Source organism: Antrostomus carolinensis, unplaced genomic scaffold (assembly GCF_000700745.2).
Source record: "Antrostomus carolinensis isolate BGI_N321 unplaced genomic scaffold, ASM70074v2 scaffold12893, whole genome shotgun sequence".
In the NCBI taxonomy this organism is placed as follows: domain Eukaryota; kingdom Metazoa; phylum Chordata; class Aves; order Caprimulgiformes; family Caprimulgidae; genus Antrostomus; species Antrostomus carolinensis.
Window position 1 is genome coordinate 86,440 of NW_010307322.1, and position 16,339 is coordinate 102,778.

At 37.8% G+C, this 16,339-nt stretch overlaps 1 protein-coding gene across 1 annotated transcript in view; it reads left to right on the plus strand.

Annotated features, from left to right (window-relative positions):
- Positions 1-16,339, plus strand: part of FAF1 (Fas associated factor 1) — a gene marked incomplete at its 5' end in the record, with an annotated part of 85,288 nt that overhangs the window by 67,110 nt on the left and 1,839 nt on the right. Inside the window, 3 exons of the mRNA XM_010165385.1 lie at positions 1,040-1,120; positions 1,525-1,602; positions 5,699-5,914. Of these exons, the coding sequence (XP_010163687.1) occupies positions 1,040-1,120; positions 1,525-1,602; positions 5,699-5,914 (375 nt within the window). The remainder of the gene's footprint in view (positions 1-1,039; positions 1,121-1,524; positions 1,603-5,698; positions 5,915-16,339) is intronic.

Sequence of the window (16,339 nt, forward strand, 5' to 3'; positions counted from 1 at the left end):
TGAGCCCACCAGCAGTCTCACAGCTAAATCTTACTGATTTTTGTAGGGACCTGAGCAGCCTCTGCAGGGCTCTGGGAGGATTATAAGATGTAAGAGGAGTAAGCACAGGGGAGCAGCCGCTGTCTCTGGCTCCGGAGGCAGAGTATGAAGCTATTGATTGTACACTTTGCTTTGTCAGACATTACCCCAGTGCAGTTATTCCAGCTTTCAGGGATATCTGCTTCTTTATCCTTCCACCATAGGGATGATGCTTCGTTTTGTCATTCACATATATTTTTTTTTATGCTGTGATTGTTAATAAGATACTGTGCGAGGTTTGCTGGTTTGAAGTTGGCATGCTAACCTCATGTTTCTTGTCTGCCTGCATCTGTGTATTTGAGACACTTCAGAGCAGGACTTGCTGCTTTCCCATCTTTGTATAATACCCAGCACAATGTGAACTGAGGCCTCTGGATGATGTTTAATAGTCATGGCCCCAGATGGATCCTCCTGAGGGTGTTTTTACCAAGGAGGGAGCTGGGAGCAGGACAAGCCATTAACTGCTGTCAGTCTGAGCAGAGAGCAAGTTAAAATCCAGCCTCATCCTTTAAACCTCAGTCTGTCCTTCCCTGTTACAAGACCATCCAAATTGTTGGCTGCAGGAGTGAGTCCCCTGCGAGATCCTCCCCAGCACACGTACCCCTCCCGTGATCCCCTCCCCACATGGCTGACACGGGAGGAGGCCCCAGCTCTCGTAAAGGCAGCAGGGCAAAGAGCTGTGCTGCCAGACCCAACCCTCAGGCTGGGGCTTGGACATGCCAATCCCTTACAATTCCCTGTGGCAATTGAAACAGAGCTTTAGGTAAGTCATAATTTTTAAAGCCAAGGTCACCCTTGAGGCATTTCTGAAATCATTTCTCCCTGCAGTAGTGAGATGAGTAGGACAGTCAAATATTTTGAAGTCACTGGGGTTAAAGAGTGCTGGTGAACGTAAAGATAAGTATATATAATATTGGTCCACTGTTCGCTGATATTTTTTGTTTTGTTTTTTTTTCTTTAGGATGAACGTGAAGCCAGAGAAAATGTGAAGAGAGAGCAGGATGAAGCGTACCGCATATCGCTGGAGGCTGACAGAGCGAAGGTGTGTGCACCTCCCAACGCATGAACGTTGGGATGGGAATCTCCCCACAGTTGGTGAAATCTCTCTGGTGTAGAGGATTTCTCAACTTCAGTTCCATTTTTAACATGAGACGGTTGCTGTAGGAGCCATAATGGCCCTCAGAGGTTGTAAAATGGCACTAGGTACAGTCATTAGGAGTAGACTTGACTCCATCTTTTTGCTAAAGCAGTCCTGGCCCCACTTAGTAATAGAAGTTGGGAAAGGAATGATAGGAAAAGATCACTTTAATAAATGTATTAATTCTTATATTAATTTCTACAGAAAACTAGAGAAGTTTCTTTGCTTTTATATAGCTAATGCACATCGTTAAACACAGCTGTGGAAAGCAAGGTCATTCATGTGTGGTTACTGTTTGTGTTTATTAGAGGGAAGCACAAGAGAGAGAAATGGCAGAGCAGTTTCGCTTGGAACAGATTCGGAAAGAGCAGGAGGAAGAACGTGAGGTGGGATGTTTTACCTTTTTCTGACAACTTTCTGGATTCATGAAGCTTATGGACATTGCAACTTTCATTCAACACACATTGCAACTTTCCTTTAAAGTATACTCTTTATGTGAACGTATTTTTTTTAAAATTAATTTCTTACCATATATACATAAAACACAGTGCAGCTAAATCATTTTCATCCACTGTTTAATAGCTTTTCTGTTCTGTCATCTGGGTCACCATTACATTATCTGGGTCTGAATTGCAGCCTGCTAACAGGAGATCCATGAAATGATCTCCATAAATGGTGGAATCTTTGAGAACCTCTAACCTTGTTTCTGTAGACACTCCTTTTAAAAATATAATACCAGGGAGCCCTTTTATTTCTTCCAGGAAGCAGCACAAAGCCTAGCTGCAATTCTGATCAAACAAATTGCCAAATTTAATTTGAGAGACAAAACATCTTTGAAAAAAAAATTAAGAAAAAAAAAATCCAAAATGTAGAAAATTTGATTTATGGTACATCTTAAAATTTCTAAACAGTCTTCTGCAGAATCTTCCTTAGAATGAAAATTGTGTTTAAATGAACACATCTCTAGGCCTATATAAGAAAAGAGAAAGAATGTGCTATGAAGAGTACTGTTGCTCAAACTCTGCTATTTTGTAGATTCTCTTAATTTTGTAGATTCAGAGGGTCCCAGTGAGAGATGTCTCCTGCAGCTTCTTTCAGGATCTAGGCTAGCTCCTGTCCTAGTTGTGTGTCTGTAGGTATTTATATAAAGAATCTTGTACATGAATTTACTTATATTAGTGACTTCCTCTTTTTCACCTCCTGGCAAACAAACTATGGTAAAAAACCTGGGGTGCAGCCATGGATCTTCCCCCGAAGTCCCACCACATTTCAAAGGATAGGCAAAATAGATTAGTCATTAAAATATTTCCATCTGTGCTGTGAAGCTCTTGAAATACAAATCCTTACAGAGCTGCTATGAAACACAGCTGAACTTGAAAAGGACTTTGAAACCCTTGAATAAAATTTTCAAAATAAAAGGGATTTTCACATATAAATATCTTAACTGAAGTCACTGTGATGGGGTGTTGTCCTTTCACTTCTAGGCAGATAAGATTCTGTGAGCAAGTTGCTGATGAATACAAAGCTATATCAGCATCCCTATTGAATATATATGTATTTCCTGAGGGTATTTCCAGTGTTATGTCAAATAAAAATAACATATAAATGTTAAAAATATTTATTCATTTATATAAAATATCAGAGTTACAGTCTTTTGGTGGACTTAATGTAACTTCTTTGCATTGACTTTCATGGGTTATGGAGCTTTGAAATTTGGAATTATATTATCATTTAATTCTCCATTTAGTTAAAGTCCTTGGAACTCATGGAATTGTGGTAAATCACAGCCTTGCTTATTCCCCTCCTACATGTGACTTAAACGTATACTTGACATTTCAGTCTTGTGTACTTTGCTAATGTATGAAAAAATTGCATTATACAACTGCAAAAAAGTTGGCTATGAACACATTTATTATTCCTGGAGATAAACCCAATAAACAAACTGTATGAGGAATGTATTTGCATATATATGTATATATTTTGACCAAGATAATTGTATTAAAAAACCTGAACCATTTAAGCATTCAAGAATCTTTTAAACAGTACTGCATTGTAAATACTAAATTCAGTCCAAACAGTAGTATTCAATGGTTTGGGAAAGATGCAGTCCACTTCTTTCTTATCCTACAGTATCTGATGCCTTATTTAGCTCCTGTTGTTAACATGAGCCAAGAACAGAAGCTAAAACACAGCTGAAGGAGCAATGTACAAAACCAGACTGAGACACTTGTGTCAAGAGTAGTTGTAAGACAGCAATTCTGTGAGGTTAATGGTAACGGAGCATAAATCTGTGCTGTAGCAGTATCAGGCTGTTGAGCCGTCAGCTCACACTCAGATTTAGGTCAGAAGTATGTTTTCCTTTTTTTAAGTAATTTTGCACGCATAGAAGCAATAATTAATTCTGCTTCACTATATCTGCTCCTGAGCCTTTCCTGATACCTTGGCCTTTTGGAAATCATTTTCTTATGTAAAAGCTGCAAGACTGATCCACGTTATCAAAATAAACCTGGGCTTCTCTGTGTTAATGTAGAGTGCAGTAATGAAAATAATAGGATCTGTTTGCTTAGTAGAACAAAAGGGATTTTAACAATAATGTTTACTAACACTCCCCATTTTCAAGTATACAGATTACTTATACTGAATTGTTCTGCAACAGTGTTTACTTACAGAAGTGGCTTTATGTTCAGTTCGTATGTTTAAAATCTGACTATTGAGCTATTCACATAGTGAACGTGTTTTTATCAACAAACTGAAATTGCTTGTTCAGGTCTGAGAGTTATTAATGTGATCCATCTCATCAGTGTTTTCTGACTTGGTTCGCTGGTACAGAATATCCATTGCAAATTGCCATTTTCTGTTGAAGCCTTGGAGACTAGTTACTTTGGGGAGCGACGCACTCTTTGCACAAAGAAAAGAGCTCTAATGAGCTACTGTTGTTTATTTTTCTATAATATAATTGATTGGGTTCAGTAAATAATGTAGCATCTGTTGTTATACTGTGTGGGGAAATGTCAAAACCGAAAGATAGTAAGCAGGTGGTTGAGAATGGAGAGAGAGAAAATTAAAATAGAATCTATTTAAAATATAATCTCCTAGTAGATGAGCAAAAATGAAGTTCTATGTATAAATATTTATACTGAGATATAATTTGCTCAGAGGTTCGTGTGTAAGAAGTAGACTATTTAAAAGCCTTCGTAATCTTGCTTCTGCCCAGTCCTTTTTCTTTAATGTAATCATCCTCCATCAGTTTCTGTTACTAAATGACCTTGTGGAGGTTTTCAAAAGCACAAATAACAACTGTGTATCTTGAAAGTCCCTTGGAAAATCTGGTAAAACTGCGCCTGACTGCCTCTTCGGTTTGGAAAATTGTCTTTTAGGTGCATTTTGGGGGAGGCAGAGTGATCATGCTGCTTCTTCCATTCATTAACATTCTCATTAACTGCTGCCCTAAGTGAGGTGATACTGTAAGAAGGCTGCTCTCGAAGTATGGTCTAATTTTCACCAGCTACCAGTGCCGGTCCATGAGTACCAACAGCACTCAGTACCCTCGACAGTCAATCCCACCTTGTTCAGCAGTCTAATGTTAGGTATTAATTTTTAAAAAACCCCAAAACCAAACTTCTGATCACATTATTAGTATTGTAGTAGCTTCTGGAGGCAGAGGACAGAGAACAGAGACTTGGCTCCCACCCTTAAAACCCCGACACCAGCAGTATACACAGCATTAGCGGGAAGACAATCGTGCATCTTTCAGACCTGTAATGTCATTGCAGTTTTGGGGCTGATTTCATGCGAGTTGTTGCAGAAGATGTGCACACCTGTGCTTGGAACCATCTTCCTGCAAATAATAATAATAATAATAGCTCGCTTTAAATCTTAAAGGTCCCATTTCTGTCCTCCCAGTTTTCTTCTTTGACCATTCCTACTTTTATGTGTACTCTATGTATCTAATGTACCTTCATGTTATTTTTAATTATGTCTTTTAGCAGTGTTTTAGTTTATTTATAGTAAAACTCCTGCATATATTTGTTTTTACTCTGAACTGCCATGAAGGGTCTTGTCTGTGCTGCAAATGATCTATTACTCTGTGCAAGAGGAAGGCAATTTGATAAGTGCATTTAAAGAAATACTTTTACTGCCTTTAAATTTATACCTCTTAAGGAGGCAATTGGCCACTTGACAATTATTCTCTCATTCAAATTTTTTCCAAGGCTTTCTTCCAAATGATTAAATTACTTATCCCCATTGTGCATTAACTGTAGACCTAATAATATGTGTTATAACGAAGGATTTATTTTAATTAGTTGTCTGGTGGGCTGTTATTAAGGAATGAATAAAAATTATTTTGTCATTGAGAGATAAAGCACAGCTATGGCTCTGGAGGACTATGGCACATCTTGAAGTTCCAGAAGAAACCAAAATAAAAAGCTTTCTGTCCTTTTCTTCTGTTGCTAACATTGCAACCTATTTTTCCTTCCTCAGGCTATCAGGCTCTCTCTTGAGCAATCTTTGCCTCCCGAACCGAAAGAGGAGAGCACCGAGTCCGTCAGTAAACTGCGTATTCGGACACCCAGCGGAGAATTCTTTGAGCGACGTTTCCTGGCCAGCAGCAAGCTGCAGGTTGTCTTTGATTTTGTAGCTTCCAAGGGATATCCTTGGGAGGAGTACAAGCTGCTGGGCACCTTTCCGAGAAGAGATGTGAGTAAATGTACTTTTCAGGGATAAATACCACTGACTTTTTACTCCTGTATGTTAGATGACCAGTATGTTATAGCATAGAAGGTAAAAGATATGCCTGGATATGTTCGAGTGCTGCCAAGCTCTGTGGCTGTAAGCGAGCCAGGTGCTAACCTACCAGTGCTATCATAAGTTACATACAAAATTGCGTTGTGAAATCTGTTTCCAGTGATGTTATAGAAAACCCTCTGTTTCTGAAACGAACAAGTTGTGGACCATACTCAGTGAATACTGCCCAAACGTGCTGAGGCAGCATTGCTCACGTCCTGTTTTGAAGCCACATCAATATTAGTAAGCTGTTTAGGTCTGTTACAGGCTGGTACTTCTGATCTTTCTAGATTTGCTATTTTAATGCAATTTTATGTTATGAGCAAGGAAGGCTCATAACAAGCAAGGAAGCAGTACATTTGAATAACTTGTTCATCCACCTGTTACATAATACCAGTAAATAATCATTTATATCTTGCACCTCGAAATACTAGTGATGTACCTGCTGTGACCAGTTTTCAAAAGCAATACTTCTTACTGGTTACAAAAGCCAATTAAATTCTGTTGATTTATCAACAGATATTTATGTGCTGGTTACCAGGTTTCTTTGAAAGTATACCTATATGTTTTCTGAAATTAACTTTCATTTCTTATTTAGCCATTGCTATAGCAAAGGTATGAGTCAGTGGGTCCAACTGTGCAGCAATTACCCTGCATAAAAGGCAAAGGTAACGGGCACTGCAGAGATGACAGCAGAGAGCCAAGCAGGGATGGGTGAGGTTCAAGCCTTACTGCCTCAGTACGGCAAATGAGTCGGGGCAGCTCGGGGTCAGCCAGGGTTTTGTTTGCTGGGGGCATCTCCAGGTGACTGGTTAAACCATTTTTCATCAAAGGAGCTCAGTAACTTGGGCAGCTTTTCCATTTTGTTTTCCATCGCTGCCCCTAGAGGAAGTTCAGTGGGAATAACACTGTTTTGTAACAGATAGCTCTTGCTTTATCACTTTATTTGTAAGTACTCCAAAGGGGAAGAAAATAATGTCCTTAGCAAGCCTGCAACCTTGAGAGTGGATGCGATTTCTGACCAGTTTTTGGCATAACTCTGTGAACAGGATTGTAGTGCTTACAGCTTTTCTTCCACCTTGGCTTATACTGAGAATCCTAATCAGTCAGACTGAAAAGCAGCATTTAAGGAATCTCATTAATCACTAATTAACCTTACTCCTTAAGCATGTAATATAATTTCCAATGGAACTAAAGACTAGAAGTCATCTGTGTTTCCAAGATTACTGATCATTCAGTTTCCCTGACAGAAGAAAAATAACCTTTTACACTCTAAACAATGCTTCATTGTGTTTAAAATATTCTGCAAGTCATACTTCCCTACCTGTAACATGTTTATGTCTTAGTACATAGTTAATATAAAGAAACCTACAAGTGTATTAACTCTAACTTTTTACATTTGTTTTGCACTTTAAGCTGGCTGTTTCTGTACTTAATCACATCATCATCATCATCATTAATTTTAGTCCTCTGTAATAAACTCAAAAATTGATCAGAGGACCCACATAAGAACAGATTAAAAAATTTGTAGAAAAGAAAAAAGACCACTAAATTAGAACATTTGTGAAACTGCCAGGCTGAAAATGTTGAGGCAAAGAAAGATAATTTAATGGCAGGATACAGAGCAGTTGGTCTGTCACATGGGAAGCCAAAGACCCTGTCATCTTTTTTCTGTGATTCCAACCTAATAATGCCACGTAAGAAGAGTCACATAAATGATTCATGCCGATTGACTCAGTGGCTGTGTATGAATCTGGTTGCTATTGTGACCACCAGGGCTACAACAGAGAAAAAATAATCCCTAGGGGTCTGCTAACCACTGAGAACTATAAATGACATTGCCATGTTCCCCAGGTTTGGAAAGTTGGGAGTGTGCAACTCCATAGACAGATCTAAAAAAAATAATAATAATAATAAAAAAAAGATTGGCAAGACCCTCCTGCTGTGTGCTACGTATCACAAACATCCACTGAAATCTGTGCAACACGAGCAGAGCACTTGGGATGCTTGTGCTCCAGAAAACAATAGCATTTAAAATGTCTGTTTGTATTTAAACTATACATAAAATTTTTGAAAAAAAAAAAAGTTTGAAAGCATCAGAATTACTTTGCTGTAGTTTTTGCTGCAATAAGATGAGAACATCTTCTCAAGTTAGTATTTTTTAGCTCTATCCTAATATGTATTACAGTAACCTACACACCCCCAGAAGTGTTTCTGTCTTACTGAAACGAGGGGATTATCTTCAACCAAATCAGCATTTTCTTGTAATAAACTTGTTAGAGCACTTTTACCTGCTTTTCAAAACCATCAGTCCTGATACAGTGTTGTTGAAGTATTTTTACTTCTTTGGTAAATAAAAATTCATTAGTTCTTAGTTCTCTGTTCCAGTTGCTTACACAGATATCCTTAGCTAACTTAAAGTTGGTATCATAACCCTACTGTAAATACAAACTTCTACACATGAGCAAATACGCAGATTAACCTTTTCCAGACACTACTTGTAGATTTTAAAGCAGCAGTGACATTCCAAAGCAGTTAAGCACATGCAGTGACTTGTTATTGGGTCTTTGTCACCGACTGTGTTGTTCTTTCTACTAGCACTGAAATTAGATATTAACCACCTCCTCTCTCAGTGCCTCATCCAAGGCAGCACTACATACCGTACCCACAAGTGTGCCTCACACGAGTGACCCTGGGTCAGCAGGTAACTTGTGCCTTTAGCTTCGAAAGTGTTTGGCAAGCACATCTTTCAGAGTGAATGGCTGAGTTAGAAGTTCTTTGCATTATTCTTAAATGCACCTGCAAAGGCTTTATGGAAGCAAATGTGTGTGCTCTGTAAATGTATGTGCTGATTTTAGAATTACAGTTCCTTTTCTTCCAAGGCTCAGTCACCTTCTCATTCCAAGAATTGCTCTAATCTTCAAAATGCAGGTACCATGTCTAGCAGAAACTATAGGAGGAATGTGCAGATCAAATTTGCCCAAACTGGGCATCAGCCACCCTACGAGGGGTAATGATACGTTTGTGAACGTTTCATGGTATCTGACAGAATGGGAGGTCCTGGCATGCTCTCTCTTTTGAAAGACTATTTTTGAAAGACTGAGTTTATTAATTTCTTCTGAAAAATCAAAATTGCAATCTACAATTTCTTCTATTCATTTCTCCTTACGGTGGAGCATTAGTTATGTATTTGAGAGTATGCCTTTTGCAGACATGGTATTAGACACTTAAGCTCTTTATTTACTGTATCTGGAAGCCCTGGTAAGCTAAGACTTCTACAGTATTTCACATTTTATTTTTCTGAGCCACAGCTTAGGATCAGGTGGCAGTTAAGTCACTTAAGGTTATTTAAATGCATCTAAAATGTTGCTTAATAATTCAGAACCAGTTTGCTCTGTTTAGACTATTAAGATTTTTTAAATCCTTTTAATTAACCAATTTCAACAGCAGTTTAAATAAACAGAAACAAAAAAATCTGTCTGCCTTGAAAGGGCAGAAAAGAAATTTAGCTCAAATTGCATGTCAATTTAAATTAGGTATAATCAGGATTTCACTAAATTTAGGGCCAGACAATTCTTAATATTACATGGGAGTATAGAGTAAGTTATTCCTCCAAACCCAAATGTGATCATTCATTCCTGTGCTCTAGCAGGAGTAATCCTCTCTGATGCCCACAGTGGTGAAAATAATGCCACAGGATAGTAAGTTTAGCTGCAGCACTCAGCACACAGTCATCTGAGCAGGTAACTGTCCTCTGATGTTCTCAGAAAGGTAATTGTAGATCCCTGTATTGCTATGCCAGGTAGTTTGGCAATTTTGTATATCTCAGTCAATTCTAGAAGCCATTCTTTGTAAGGATTATTCTGCATTTCACCCAGTGGAAACTACTTCCTTCAAATAATCTACTTTTAAGCTAATTAGGTGGTGTTTAAACTCTTTAAGTAGTTCATGAAAGACTGCTATGTCCAGGATCATTTCTGGCTTTTAACATTCTTTCCCGTAATCATCATCTTGATAGAAAGATGGAAGAAGGATGTTAACTTGAGAGAGGATTCATGCAGTATCGTGGTTATACCCAATAGCACTTTAGTACCTCCACATAAATCAGGAAGGTAGCTTGAATATCTGTCTTCTGGCAAAGGTGGACTTCAGATGAATTAAATTTTTTTTCTGATACGTTAAAAAAAATTGAGAATGTTTTTGTAAGTTCAGGGAAAATCTAACATGTGATCCACGTAATTTTTCCAGTCATTTCAGCTACTGATATTTGTATTTCCTACTACATAAAATAGTACTCATCTGTTTTAATTTCCAGAATTTAAAAATTTTCAGGTCAGTATAGATCTGATGGTGGCATGTGTTTATCAGCTCTGATCTAGTTCACACAAGGCCACAGCCACCTACAAAGGTAGATGTCCCTCCTTTTGTCATTTAAAACTGTCCTTAAGTCAGTACTACCTGCCCTTGTCTTTCCTCTCTTTTCAGGATACATTGTGATTTTATTTATTCAAGCAGTTATGTTTAGTTTAGTTAAGACACTGAGAAATTGCCTAAGCAAATTGGCCATGCATACCAGACTAGCAAGTTCCCATGCCTCTTTTAGAAGCGTGATTTCTGATGTTCTTCCTGATGACTTGTAACAGTAGAACGGTTGGACCGATAAACCTGGAGCGCCAGAGGAATGGACCATGTGTGGCTCACAGAACACTGAAGCATTTGGAACCCATGGGTTTTACTGCTTTTAACAAGTTTGCTGCTCACAAGGAAGAGAATCCCAGTTTTTTGGTCAGCACCTACAAAAGGAGTAGGTGATATTCTTGCCCTACAGAAGTCAAAGGCAGTACTTTAGAGAATATTGAGTAGAATTTGCTCTTGAAATGTGGTGTTTACTTTTGTGGAAATACAGTTTCCATATAGATAGTCACAAGTTCTGTAAGTATTACAGAAAGATTTTTTGGAATGTTTTCTTCCAAGAAAGACAGACTTGATCTGTCTTTTCAGACCTTCTGTCTTTGTGTAAGTAACTATGACACCCAAAGAAAACGATTAAAGCCCTTCATGTATGCAGTCACTGAAAGGAGATGGAAGGAATGTCTTCCTCATCTCATAGACATAAGCTTATTCTAAAAAGAAATAGACTTACATTCTAGAGGTCAATATAGTTTCTGATCTCTTACAACAACTCTCTTTGAATACAGGGAAAGTTTAACCAGTTTCAGGAAATAGGTGTGCATTTCAGATGAGCTATTTCACTTAAGACTCACTAAAGTAAGCAAGTATTCACCACAACACTGAACGCCCAGTGTGGTATGTGAACTCTTGGCTGAGTCATCCTCATTAGTTAACCCAGTGCCAACCATGTGATTAATATATTCCACCCAAGCACATCCCTCGGACCAAGAGTGTTCTTTTATTCAGTGCTGCCCCATTTTACAAAACATTTATCTCGGGGGAGGCGTGTTACCGTTCACAGGAAGATGCCTTAGTTAAGCCGCAGAGCTTTGCTGTTGCGTATGGCGTTTGTTATCCAGCGTAAACTGGGTTTAAGATATTTTGTACTTTTCCCCCAGAATTTATGCTTAATATCAATTTTGTTTGTCTGTGGTTTTTTTTTCCCCTGATAAAGAGCCTGTGTAATAGTATGATACTAAGAATGCTGTGTCTGGTTACCAGAAAATTTAATGATCTCCTGCTGGTTTGGTAATTGCATAAGTAATACATCAGACTAAATCACTAAAGCAGTCTTAGGCGCGCTTTTTAGTCTATTTACTTATCTACCAATCACAATGTTATACTGTAGATATCATTGTGGTATCTGAACATCTTAATCCTTTGAACTTGTGATAAAAATCCTTTTGGATTGTTTTTCTATGCAGTTATAATTAAGTGCACATGAATCCAGTCCTGGGTCATTCTCCTGTGAGTGACTGTTCACATCCATTCCCCTTTGGGATGTATGCAAAGCAAAGTTCTTGCAGTTCATTTGGAGCACTAAGTGTGTTTATATGTCTTCAAACATCTGTAAGATGTGGCTGTGTGCTTCCTTTCAATTCTTCATCAATATCCACAGTGAAAGCTATAGAATTTCTGGGGACATGATGTTTCTTCTCTGTAGCTAGCACATTTTAAAATGATTAAATATATGAACAATTGTTCGTTAGAGATAAGCACAGTGGCAGCAGTGCCCACAAGTAACGGACTGTTTTGCTCCTTGGCACAGCAGAGAGGATGTTTAACATACAAATGCTCTCATCTGTAAATGCCAGTTCTTAAACCTTTTCTCTACTCAGCAAGAAAACTGAAAGTAAATAGTGTGAAGGAGGAGGTGATGGAGATCTTCTGCCCACGGGTCCTTTGTCAGGAAAACACACGTTCCAGGGTATTCTGTTGCTTTCTCTTTTTCCAAGGAACCACACAAAGAATTCCTAAATAGATCAGAGATTTCAAACCAGAATAGAAGGAAGGGAGGAAAGCAGAAAATCTGAGGAGAGCTTTACAGCACCTTCGTCTTCCCTCAGAATCTGAAGTCCTCCAGCCTTGGGCTTGTTGGCACTGTGGAGACCAGAATCATCTTGTTCAGTACCTGTAGATAACTCCTCTGACTGCCACCAACTTCAGCTTCTTGCTGTCAGTGTATAAGGCAATTTGTGTAATACTTCAGTGTCATAGATACCACGTCAACAGGAGTCATGTGTTGAAAGACACTCTAACTAATTGAAATACTTTTGTGTTTTCACTTCTCCTGACAAAATCACAAAGTGTATTTGTTATTTTGTCAGTGAAAATGAGCTGTTTGAAAGACTAGAGGAAGATTCAGCCTTTTTGTAGTGGTTTTTTTTTTCGGCGAGATTAATTCTTATAAATAAATACAAAACAGATACTCAGTTACATTTGCAACTGGATGTATTTTGGCCATATTTTGGCGAAGTACTGATCACTAAACAAAATTTCTGATCTTGGGCTAAAAAGCTCTCGGAGAGCTGCAGAGTTTTTCTAAGAAAGTGGAAAGTGTGCTCAACGTACAGGATATAACATCACCATTTTCTGTTTTATCAACATCTGTTACTTTGCTTAGTAAATGTATTTTTAAAATATGCTTAATCTAAAATACTGTTTTGAGAAAATCTCTTCAGAGAAATAAGATAGTAAGAGCATGACATATCTGGATTAAAGCTTTGTACTTAGAATGAGACTAGAAGTCTTTTACTATGACATATTTTTCCTTATTTGTGACGGCTTTCTTCAATTCAGATGTAAATTATCTCCAAGTTTATTCAACTAAACCAGATCTGATTGCATATATTTCTATAAAGTGACCCTACTTTTGTTTGTTGCTCAAGTCGAGCATGTTATCTGTGTAACCCATAGCTATTTCAATAGGTAGAAAGGATTCACTGTATTTGTTTGTGTGTCATTCTGAAAATATAGTTTTTTAAACAGATCTGGTATTTTACCAGGTGTGCTTTAAGTAATTTCTATTGCATTTATACTTTAGAAGGATTAGGAAAGAGAGTAAAAGAACTCTTTGTCCGTTAGATTCATTAAATGTATTCATGCGTGTGTAAGTGGCATAGAGGCTGTGCTACTAAGGAATCAGATCCTTGTCCTAGGGTGTAGAGCAGGGTGAAGGGTGTGATATTTACTGCTTGTGTAAGTGTCATAATAATTGTGTATTCGATTCTTTACTTTTAAATTACCTTCCTGGGCATGAAGCCATTTTTTTGTATTTATTTTTTCCCTGCAGAGTTAAGGAGGGTCCGGAACCACACCTTTGAAATGGTACAAGTACAGCTGTTCAGGATGTGAATGTGTAATAGAACAGATAGGTCAGCAAAGGTGAAGATCAAAATAATGCAAAAATTGTTCTAGAAGGAAGAATACTTTGCTACAAAAAAGTATTAAAATGTTGTTTGAACTAGTATTCATTTTCATTAGTGCATCATTAAAAAACCCAAGGAATTTATTCAGGATAAAGTGTAAGTAGCTACTACATTCCTACAGAAGAATTACAAGATTTAACATTACTATCTTCTGGTTTTGCACATCTTAAATAATTCAAAGTGCTGCCAGAAGTTACTTCAAACCAACTAGCTACTGCTTAGTTGAAATAATTACCACAGACTTCATTTAAACAAATACCTGGTAAAATAACAAATTTCCTGTGCACCAAACCAACATCCGTTATATAAAGAAGCTCTTTACGTTAGAAGATGAAGTCTTGGCTACCGTACCCTGAAGCGTAAGGTCATGTAAAAATGAATCCATAGTTGGAAGAAAAGTGCTGTTTTACCAGCAGAAACTGATTTCAGTGAAAGTGAAACATTGCCTAGCTCCAGAGCAAGATCTCACACTGAGGGCAGTAGGGTCCTGTTACCACCCTCTGGTCATGTTGTTAGAAAGAGTCTTCCCTGAAGAGAGGGGAGTGTTAAAGTTTGCATAGAAAGTCATTTGCCTGAAGATGAAAACTCCCAGGGCACGACCTGCTTTGGCTCTGGGACAGCCCTGAATGCACACGCATGTGTTATTCCACAGAGTTCTGTGAGGTTGAATATTAGTAATTTTGCTGTCACTTGAGTTATACTCTTTTAGCATCTGAACACTGTGTCCTTCCTCCGCCACCCTCCCCACTATGTAAATTTGGAAGAGCTTAGAGCTTCTTTTTAAGGGCTTTTAGTTTACATTTCATTATAAAGTACTTACCTTAGCAAAACCACAAAATGTATTTTAAAAATACATTCACCTCATCAGCTGGTATCACCATGTGACGTGTGAGTGGACTCTTAGAATGCATGCATGTGACTGGTAGAAAATCAGATATTGTAGAACTTGAAAATACAGAGAAACACTCTGTTTTTAGCGTTTCTTTAGACCTTTAACAAATGCTGAATGCTTGATGAGGTGAATTTTGCAACCTTCATCAAGAAAGCACTGATTTCACCATCATGGGTACCTATGTAATCTCACTGAGTTCAACAGGATCAAATCAGATTCAGTATATAAACACATGCTTAAATTATTTCCTGTGTAACTGCCAATAATATACAAAAAAATCTTTAAATAATAAAGGTGTAGAGGTTCTGGACAATGTAACTTACATACTGTGCAGGGCTGTTTTGAAAAGAGGACCATGCAATGACATCAGAGCAAAGGATTGTCAGCACTGAAGTGAACTCCGGAATTTATCCTAATGGTAAAGAAACAAAGTACACAGATTTAAATATTAAGGTATTTTAATACTTTTCATTATAAAATAATCCACGTAAATTTATTTAAGTGAATAAAATTCATTAAAACACTAAATTGGACACACCTTTGCGGGCTACAGCTCCTCCAGGGTCCTTTGATCTCTATTATATATCATCCTTTGTTTTTTAATTCTCTTTTAAAACACTACTAAGTTACAAAGCATCTTAAGTGTTGTATTTCATATATTTACAAGAGAAACCATTTCTTTTGGTATGAGGTGTGTTCACTAATAAGGCTTCTATTCTTTGTAGTAAACAACACATTTACAACCACAAATAACAAAGTAGAAGCTGCAGAAGGGTTATGGTGTGATAATTAAGTACAATGGCGACCCATATGAACAGAAAATGCCAAGGAGCTAAAACAAAGCAACAACAGCTTTGTTTGTTGACAGATGTAGGAGCCATATTGTTAGTTAATTGGGTAATGGTGTAAACATTTGCAAACTCTGCTGTCCCTCAGTGAATTCAGCAGCACGCTGAAATGATGGTGAAAAGCTGCACAGTCCTTTTGCTGCAGGTACTCCACAGTGCTTTTAGCAAACCTGCTAAGTAGGAAGGCACTGGGGAAGGGACATCGTGCATTGTTATTATTTAAGGTACTTGAAGTGTGCAAACCTTCACGTTTAGACTGGGATATATGTATCTTGATTTACACTCAAGTGAATAATGGGTTTCCACATGGTTACAGTCTGGAAGATCGTGTTCATCCCCTAGGCTGGCTTTTCAGATTTATTTTTTTTCCAAATGTAGAAGAGAGTTGTTCTGTCTTTCCTAGCTTTTATTGAAAAAAAAAAGATTAAAAAAAGGGTTGCAGGATTTGAAAACAGAGAGGTCTAATTAGATACTGGCTTGAACTGAAAAGAAGGAAAATTGCTTCTCAGGTGCACAATACCTCATGCGCTGTGAACTGCAGAGACCCCTATTTACCTCGCTTTCTGTGCCTGTGTGCAAAAATGGACTGTAGCAGAATACCAAAACATTAAAAAATGCAACAAGATACTTAATTAGCATACTTCTGTAATCACAAACTTAAATGCACTACTTTGGCTGTTTTTTACGTAACAGGTTTGCTTTCTAAGATAATAACCTT